Source organism: Gopherus flavomarginatus, chromosome 24, assembly GCF_025201925.1.
Source record: "Gopherus flavomarginatus isolate rGopFla2 chromosome 24, rGopFla2.mat.asm, whole genome shotgun sequence".
NCBI classification, from domain to species: Eukaryota; Metazoa; Chordata; order Testudines; family Testudinidae; genus Gopherus; species Gopherus flavomarginatus.
In genome coordinates, this window is record NC_066640.1 from 15,311,192 (window position 1) to 15,320,064 (window position 8,873).

At 57.4% G+C, this 8,873-nt stretch overlaps 1 protein-coding gene across 3 annotated transcripts; it reads left to right on the forward strand.

Annotated features, from left to right (window-relative positions):
* The first annotated feature begins 4,269 nt into the window (after nt 1–4,269).
* Nucleotides 4,270–5,860, forward strand: JUND (JunD proto-oncogene, AP-1 transcription factor subunit). 3 transcript variants are annotated; one of them, XM_050934306.1, is made up of 2 exons: nt 4,270–5,291; nt 5,354–5,860. In XM_050934306.1, exon 1 carries the CDS (start codon nt 4,292–4,294, stop codon nt 5,270–5,272), a length of 981 nt encoding a protein of 326 aa, XP_050790263.1. In that variant the 5' UTR covers nt 4,270–4,291; the 3' UTR covers nt 5,273–5,291; nt 5,354–5,860. The 3 variants fall into 3 exon arrangements, with proteins under 3 accessions (XP_050790263.1, XP_050790264.1, XP_050790265.1); XM_050934307.1 differs by having other exon boundaries at nt 5,394–5,860; XM_050934308.1 differs by having other exon boundaries at nt 5,434–5,860.
* The last annotated feature ends 3,013 nt before the right edge of the window (nt 5,861–8,873 follow it).

Sequence of the window (8,873 nt, forward strand, 5' to 3'; positions counted from 1 at the left end):
CAAGGGCCGCTGTGGCTGTGATGCGTGCCGCCCTGTGGCAACCCAATTACAGAGCCCAGACGAACCGAGGCCACAATTAGCTTCACAGAGCCTGTCACGATGTGAGAACGAAAACAACGTCCAGGCAAGTTGGAACACTGTGAAACCCAAGGCAACAAAAACAGCTGCCTCTGTGGTGGGAAAAGCATGTCCCATCCACGCTGTGCTGTGCAGCTTGGAAGTGAGTGTCCTTGACTAAGCAGAACGCTGGGCGCCAACCACTCCTCCACTCTCTGTCACTGACTCACTTTGTGGCCTTGGCCAGGTGAGTTAATCTCTGTGCCATGTCTGTACAATGGAGATTAGCCTCAGAGCAATCACTGGCCACGCAGGGAAGTATGGAGGATCCTCAGGGGATGTCTGCACTGGTGCTGGGAACAAGGCCGATAGACTCACATGAACTTAGCTTGCACTAACACGCTAAAAAAAGAAGCATGGACATTGCAGTTTGGGCGGCCGAGCTCAGATTTAGGGGGTCGGGTTAGCTGGAGAGTCCAAGCTGCAACTTCCACACGGCTATTTGTAGTGCACTGACTCGTGTCTGGGACACTCTCTCGCACTGCAGGTTGGCCATCCCGGAGCGTTCACAATGCCAGAGACTGCGGCATACGCCTGGGTTAGCTATTCTGTCTTTGGATTTAGATTGCTGAAAGACACACACACCCATTGCCTAAGACACTAGGGGCATCCACAGTCATTAAAAACTACAGTTCATCCCCTTGCACCTTCCACATGGTCCTGCCTACAACTGGCTGTGAAAAAGCCATTCCTGAACTTTACAGCTATAGAACGTAGAAACTCAGAGGCAGTTTCCCCAGCTGGTAACCTGAATCTCAAGCCCACATGGCCAGCCTCAGGCAAAGGCCGTGCACCACACCCCAAGGTTAGCAAACATGGGCTCTAGGGGGCCAGCAGGGAAGCAAGAGGCAGAGTCAAGGGGCCTCTGTTGAGAATGGCCTGTCAGCAGCTGCCAGATGTTCACATCTAGGGTCTGAGAGCAGGAGCACCTCAGCTGACCTTGGCAGCACAGGGGACAGAGGTGGTAGTTAGAGACCGAACCATATAAGGCCATAAAACTCCTCTGGGAGCCTTTCTGTGCTGAAAGGCCTGGCTCTGAATTGTAGTGGGGCCCCACGGACAAGCAGAAATTGGTTCTGTGATGGGCGAGAGAGGAGGAGTCCTTTAGCACCTGATGTTTTCTGAGCGCTCGACAATCAGGACATTCAGCAGCAGGCCAGGCCGTAAGGCCAGAGGGGACAGATGAAACTGCAAGAGGACTCACGACAAAGCTCCGATTGCACTTGGGGGACAGACTCACTTCGGGTTTGTGTCTTAGGCTAGCTCATGCTTCAGCATTTCAGCCAGCCACCGCAGGGGTCAGGAAGGGATCCCCCCCAGGGGATTCTGGGGGAGGAGGGTTGAGCTCCTTCCTCTGATGCATCACAGGGATGGCTCTGGCTGGAGATGGGACACTGGACGGGCAGAGCCAGGGCTCTGGGGTGGCACTGAGCAGTCTGTCTCTCAGGTGCTGGGCTGGCTGGTTCTTGCTCATGTGCTCAGGGTCTAAGTGGTCGCTATGTGTGGGGTCAGGCAGGAATTTCCCCCCATGTCAGACCGGCAGGGACCTTGGGGGGTGTCACCTTCCTCTGCAGTGTGGGTTGCGGGTCACTTGCCTGGATTATCTGGGTGTATCTCACAAGCATTTCCTTGCCCCTGCAGGGCCTCAGGTGCATTTCGACCCCTCCTACTCTCGGCCTGTGGCACATACAGCCTAGCCTCCCACGGTCTCATTTCGGCTGGTGGGGCTAGTGGCCTGGGCTACAGGAGCTCAGACTAGAGGATCTAGTCCCTTCGACTTGCGGGCTCCAGCCCCCGTGTTTGTGCCAAATCCCAGTCTGGTGGGGAGAAGGGCTGTGTACAATAATTTATTGCCAGTAAATACAAAATTAAATTAAAATATTGGCAATGGTCTGAGTGCTGCTGCACTCGAAGTCAGCCACCCCTGCTGCCTGGGTTGCTATGTAGGTTCCTTCAGGGCACAAACAGCACTAGTTTGGGCAGGAATAGGCTTGTATTAGCTGGTGAGGGTTTGTATGAACCCAGATCTGGCACTCGAGCTTCTACATGCTTGGAAAAGAGGCCAGGCCTCCCCCCAAAGCTTATGAAGGAAAAGGGCTGCCTCCGCCCCTACCTATCTGAATGCTGTTTCTGTTTTTCATCCCCAAACTAGTTACACTTCATTTTGAATAGAGCCCTGTAATATTAACCCTTTGCTGCCTCATCTTGCACTCCAGCACAGGCACACACAGCACAGAGCTAGCACCTCAGCTTTGGGCTTTGTGAATTTCTGAGGTGTGCAGCAGGTCCGGGGAGTCCACTGGTTCTGACTGGGAGTTTTGCCCTCGCCCTCAGTGGGTGCTGGACTGAGGGTTTCAATGGCAGAGAGAAGCATAGAAAAGATATATGCAAAACTCTGGAATACAGAAACTTTTAAGAAAATGACGATTCGGCCACTGATTCTGTGGAAGTGGCCAAGTGGGGCGTCCTTCCAGTTCTGTCAAACACACAGCTCTCCGGGAACATCCCCCCACCCCCAAAGATCTTGCACTGGGACTTCTCCAGTCACGCAGAGGCAGGTGAAGACAAAAGCAGGGCCACTCCTTGGGGGCTGCACATGCTGCCTCTATAGCAATCCCAGCTCATGTCTGAGCTTCAGAGGGATTCCGCTCCCTGTGTCTCCTCAAGGGAGCAAATATGAACTTGTTTAAATGAAAGTTCAGTTGCTTTTCCATAGTCCTCTGCTTGTGACATCCTTCTGCAGCACCCCGGTGAACTAGTCTCTTACCATCTAGTCACAATTAACGATAAAGTAGGAAATCTTTCTTCAGAACAACCAGTATCTATAGACACTGAATGGGGGAATCACAACAGTATCCGATTTTTTCTATTCTCCTTGCAAATTGCACAGGACTATCTTGGTTTCAAGCAAGTAAGGAGTTAATTCTCTGTTTGGCTCTCACACAGGTGTTTCAGATGAAGTAAGGGGGCAGGCCAGGGAACTGAAGGCCCAATCAGGGAATGGTCTATAAAGCAGCTGGCAGACTCAGCCAGCAGTCAGACGGCTGGCTCTGGTCTCAGAAGGCTGCTGTGCAGTGAAGGTGGGTTACTCTGGTAGGGGGTGTTTGTCCGAAGGCTGAAAACTGAAGCTTTGGTGAAAACTCTTCGTGAGTGAAAAGTTGTTTTGCTGCTGAGCTAGCTGACTCTGCCTGCTTGTTTGCATGAATGGGTATTTTCTGGGGTAATGTTATATGGAGCTTTAATTGCTCTGTTCTTAAGTGACAGCTGAAATCTCAGCTCCTCCTCACAGCTCCCTCCTTTCCAGTTTTATTGGATTTTTAACACCCCCCCATCCAACTAGTTAATTGCACATCACTAGACACCTCTCCCCCAGAATCAGCCTGTAATGAACAAGTGCCAGCCCTGAACCACCCCACGGCTCTCCAGCCTGGCAACAGTCCAGCGCAGCCTTCATCTATACCAAGGTGTTACCATGGAGAAGGTCAATTCAGTCAAAACATCCCCTCTGCTAAGGTGAGGTTGGGAGGTGACTGGCCCCTGCTTCCTCCTTGGCACGGGGGAGGAGGGGAGCCGCCCCCGCTGCTGGGTACCAACGGGCCTGATCGGCCCCAGCGGGGGCGCAGGAGGGACCGGTCCGGTCCCTGGGGGGCTGCTCGGGTCCTGCCCGGCCTTGCAGGGGAGGGTCCGTCTCCCTGCGGCCCCAGGGCGCTGCACCCCAGCCAGGCTCAGCGCCAGGCCCAGCAGCTCCCAGCGCGCCTATAAACGGGCCGGGCCGGGCCGTGCCGCGCCAGCTCCGCAAACACCCCTCCCCCTCCCCCTATGACATCAACCCAGGAGGCTCCGCGCTGTTGTGCCGTTTACAGGCCGGTCGCCATGGTGACGGGGGGCGCCAGTGGGGGGCGTGGCGGTCATGCCCCGCCCCCATGCAAATATGCCCCGACGAGAACGTCATCTGCAGCCAATCCCGGCCGCACGCGGTGACCTCATCGGGCTGGCGCTGGGTATTTAAGGCTGCGCGGGGCGCCCCCTCCCCCGACGCGTGTGTGCGAGAGCGCGGAGCGGAGCGGAGCCACGGCCCGGTGCAGCCTGCAGCGCCCGGGGCCGGAGCGGGACCGGCCCCCCTCCCCCCGGCGCAGCCTCCCGCAGCCGGCGCCCCCCGCGGCGGCGGGGGAGGATGGAAACACCCTTCTACCATGACGATGTGTTGAGCGGCTTCGGCAGCGGCTCGGCCCCGTCCCGCGGCAGCGGCAGCAGCAGCGGCCTCGCCCGGCCCTTCCCCGGCGGCAGCATGATGAAGAAGGACGCGCTCGGCCTCAGCGACCAGGTGGTGGCCACCCTGAAGGCGCCCGGCCAGGCGCTCCACCAGCTGCGGGGCGCGGCCGGCGGCGGGGGCGAGGGCCCGGCCCTGCTGAGCTCCGCCGAGCTGGGGCTGCTGAAGCTGGGCTCGCCCGAGCTCGAGCGGCTCATCATCCAGTCCAACGGGCTGGTGACCACCACGCCGACCAGCAGCCAGTTCCTCTACCCCAAGGTGGCGGCCAGCGAGGAGCAGGAGTTCGCCGAGGGCTTCGTCAAGGCGCTGGAGGATCTGCACAAGCAGAACCAGCTGGGGGCGGGCGGCGGCGCCGCCGGGGGCCCGCCCGGGGACCTGCCCCCCGCCGCCAGCCTGGCCCAGCCGCCGCCGCCGCCCCCCGAGCCGCCGGTCTACGCCAACCTGAGCAGCTACCCCGGCACGACGGTGAACTACGCCACCGAGACCGTGCCCTACCCGCCGCCGCCCGGGCTGGGGGGCGCCCCGCCGCACCCGCGCCTGCAGCCGCCGCCGCTCAAGGACGAGCCGCAGATCGTGCCCGAGGTGCCCAGCTTCGGCGAGAGCCCGCCGCTGTCGCCCATCGACATGGACACGCAGGAGCGCATCAAGGCGGAGCGCAAGCGGCTGCGGAACCGCATCGCCGCCTCCAAGTGCCGCAAGAGGAAGCTGGAGCGGATCTCGCGGCTGGAGGAGAAGGTGAAGAGCCTCAAGAGCCAGAACACGGAGCTGGCCTCCACCGCCAGCCTCCTGCGCGAGCAGGTGGCGCAGCTCAAGCAGAAGGTGCTGAGCCACGTCAACAGCGGCTGCCAGCTCCTGCCGCAGCAGCACCAGGTGCCGGCCTACTGAGCGCCGTGCGGGGCTGTGCGTGCCCGGGCCCCGGGACTGAGCGCCGTGCGGGGCTGTGCGTGCCCGGGCCCCGGGACTGAGCGCCGTGCGGGGCTGTGCGTGCCCGGGCCCCGGGACTGAGCGCCGTGCGGGGCTGTGCGTGCCCGGGCCCCGGGACTGAGCGCCGTGCGGGGCTGTGCGTGCCCGGGCCCCGGGACTGAGCGCCGTGCGGGGCTGTGCGTGCCCGGGCCCCGGGACTGAGCGCCGGGCCGGGCGCCTCAAGACTCGGAACTGCCCCTGTCTTGCAGGGGGCCCCGCTCCCTCAGCCAGGACCCGCAGCTCCTGGCGAGCGCTGCGGCGCGGACTCCTGCCCTCGCCAGGGACCGGACAAGCTCGGCCCGCGGGCTCCGAGCGCACCAATCCACGAGACTGCAGAGCTACTCGGGTTCCGCCTCGGCAGAGCCGGGCCCGGGGCGGCCCCAGGCGATAAGCTGAAGTGTTCTGTTGTTTGAAGTGTTCTTGCTCTATTTATGTTTATACTGGGCCCAATGTTCCTCCCCCTTGTTCTGTGCGCCACATTCCAGTGTGCAGTAAAGTCTTGTGCCGGGAGCTGTGTCTGCTGTGTCTCTCCTGCTGCGGGGGGGGAGGCTGCGCAGCCGGGTGTGGTGGCTGCTGGCTGGGCGCTGGCGCTTCGCAAGGCAGCGGGAAGGGGGCTGCCCCCGCTGCCCGACCTGAACTACGTGTTGTAGAAGGGAGGAGACGCTGCACCGGCGGCGGCTGGAGCGGAGGTGTAATGTGTGGTCAAGCGCGCCCCCTCCTGCCCCTTGTGGAAACCGCATCTATGCGCCCCCATAGGAAGACGCTTCCTAGCTGGGTTCCCACTCAGCGGGGGTTTGCCCTGGAGCACCTGTCCCCAGTGCCTGTCCGTGGGGAGCGAGGGGAGGTGCGCTCCGAAATGTCGGGCAGTTCCTTGTAAGGACGCCTGGCCCAGTTGCAAGTCAGCTTGTTCTGTTCAGGCTGCCTTTCCCGCTTGTTAGTAATGGCAGTGACTGCTGGAGTCCTGCTGTTATGTGAATTAATAGTCAGGCCTTGAAAGGGTGATTGGGGAGGCAGAAACTGAACTGTCAGGTTGTTGGATCCGTCACCCTTGGCCTGGGTGCACAGAGAGGGGTAGAAAGAAAGAAATGAGTTGCAATAGAAAATGGAAGTGTGGGGCTGCTTTGTTTCTTAGAAATCCTATGACTAGGCAAAGTGACAGCTCTGCAATTTTCTTCTCAGGAAACGAACGTAAGCCCTAAACACACAGGTTGTCTTGGCCAATGGCCTGGGATACTAGGCTACAGGAAAGGTCCAAAAGATTTTTCCTGGGTGGAAGCTCTACCTTACTAAGATTTGCAGCAAACTGGTCAAGAGCTTAAAGGAAAACACCTCTTTCAAAGTGTAAAACGGTGCCAGAAAGAGTGGGCCAGATGAAACTTTCATACTGAGGTGTCTTAGTACCCACAGCGGGGTTGGTGGTTTCTAGAAGGGATAATCTTGCAAAATCAAGACCACGAGCTCATTAGGGGAGTTGTGGTCTAGGCTCTAATTTTACAAGACATGTAAGTCATTAAATTTTATCCCCTTGGGGTGTGACTGCCTGTGAGCCTGGTGTGGGGCTGCTCATGCTGGGCTGTTTAGTAAAGGAGCATGAGGAGCTGTTTGGAAAACAGGAATTCCAGGGTTAACTTGATCATGCTGAGGTTAATTTTCATAGGGCCAGGAACATAGGTGGTGAAGTGCTCTAATGGTACAGCCAAGGCTGAGAGGAGTCGTCGACCTTTTCCAGAGCGGTCTGAGATCCTTTTGAAAAACTAGCCACTTCTAATAGGACTCAGATGCTGTGTGTACAGCTTATATGGTACCTGGTTGTGCAATGGTAGGCCCAGAGCTGGCTGACATCACTGGTACGGGTGCATAATAAAAATAGTAAACACAACCACTGAGGTGGATTCCAGCTCTGCTCAGGCCCTAGGGCGAAATAAGGGGAAAGGCAGTATTGGTAGGAGCTTTATTTTCAGCATTCCCAGACAATGTTGTAAAATGTTTAAAGAATGTATCCTTAAAGGCTGCACTTCTTTGTTGTGGGAACAAGGGAACAGTTGTCTCCACTGTAGCAGAGAACCCCCAACTTCTGTTCCCGAACCTGCACTGACATCAGGAGTGACGCTGACCCAGGAATGAAGTGAACAAAAGAGCAGTAGTCGTTTGAGTGCTGTTACCAAATGGTGACGGACAGAAAATTGGCAGGAGGAGCTGTTTTCCAAGTAATGATGTGTCTAGGAAATGACCTGTGGGGCAGTGTACAGCATCAACATGGCATAAAACATTGTTTGGGAAGGGCTAAGTGATGCTCGGCCACCTCTCGGGTGAAATAGCAGGTTAAGGGGGCATGGCCCCATGCATGTCACATGGTAATGTGCTGTATTGAGAATACTACACTCAGGTAAGGTGCAGAGAGCAGCATTCAATTGCCCAGTTTGGAATTTAGCCAGATCCAAAGGGCTGCCTCCTTTGTTCCTGCAGAAAGTGTATCTATTGGGTTTTTTACTGGCCTCCCATTAGATCCCAGGGGAAGCACTTCCAGCAGCTCTGGCCCCTTGAGTGGAACATTCTAAACCCTGGAGGCAAAAGTCAGCAGGGGAAGACTCCCCCTGGTAACAGGGGGAAGATGGTTTAAAGCTCTTATCATTTCCGTTGGGAGACTGCTTGGCACTGAGTCTTTTCCTTGCTTGTCTGAACAGATGACAAAACCGAGGGGAATAAAAACCCATTTGCAGCCAATATAAATTAAACCTCCAAGCCAGCCCAGAGCAGGGTCTCCACTTCCTGGCCCCAGCCAGCAGTCCCCACCCTGAGAACAGCTTGTGTTGGGTAAAAGACCTGGAAAGCCTCCTTTTGGGCTTTGCCTGGAAAGGAATAAACTTTACCTTCCCAAAATGAAGGGACTCACTGGTTGGATTGCCCCTAACTGCTTATTTTGCAGGTGATGGGGTCAGACTAATCCCTACCCAGCCCCCAGCAAAAGGCTTTTCTCAGACTGGGTGAAATAATCTAAAGTGATTTTATCCATGCTTCTGTCCTTAAGCCAACCGGCAACTAGGGATGGTGGAACCAAACACTGTGCCTAGGAGCCAGGCTCCGTGCACATAACCTCCTCCCCTCCCCCCCCCCCCCCCCCCCCCAGTGACCCTGGGCCCTAACCTATGGGCTGATGGTAGCACCATGGCAGGATTAGGCTCAGCAGTCCCCACTCAGGCAAACAAACCAGTTCCTGGAGTCCGCAAGAAGTTACTGGGTGACATGTTCAGGTTTGGGCACTGGAGATGGGGCTGAATCCACGGTGTGGTGCCTAAATGAGGGGTCTGGGTGTAGCACTCAGACACTCAACAGCAGTAACCTCTACTGAAGGGAAGCAAGGCTGAGACACTGGCCTTTGAGCTGGTCCCCTGGCCCTCCCCCTGCAAGGGGATGCTAAAGGTGGGGGAGAACAAAGAGCTCAGGTGACCTCCTGGCCCCGGGAAAGGAACTCAGCAGAGAGGAGGGGCTGGAGGGGGTTTCATTTGGGAGCTGGCTGGGGATG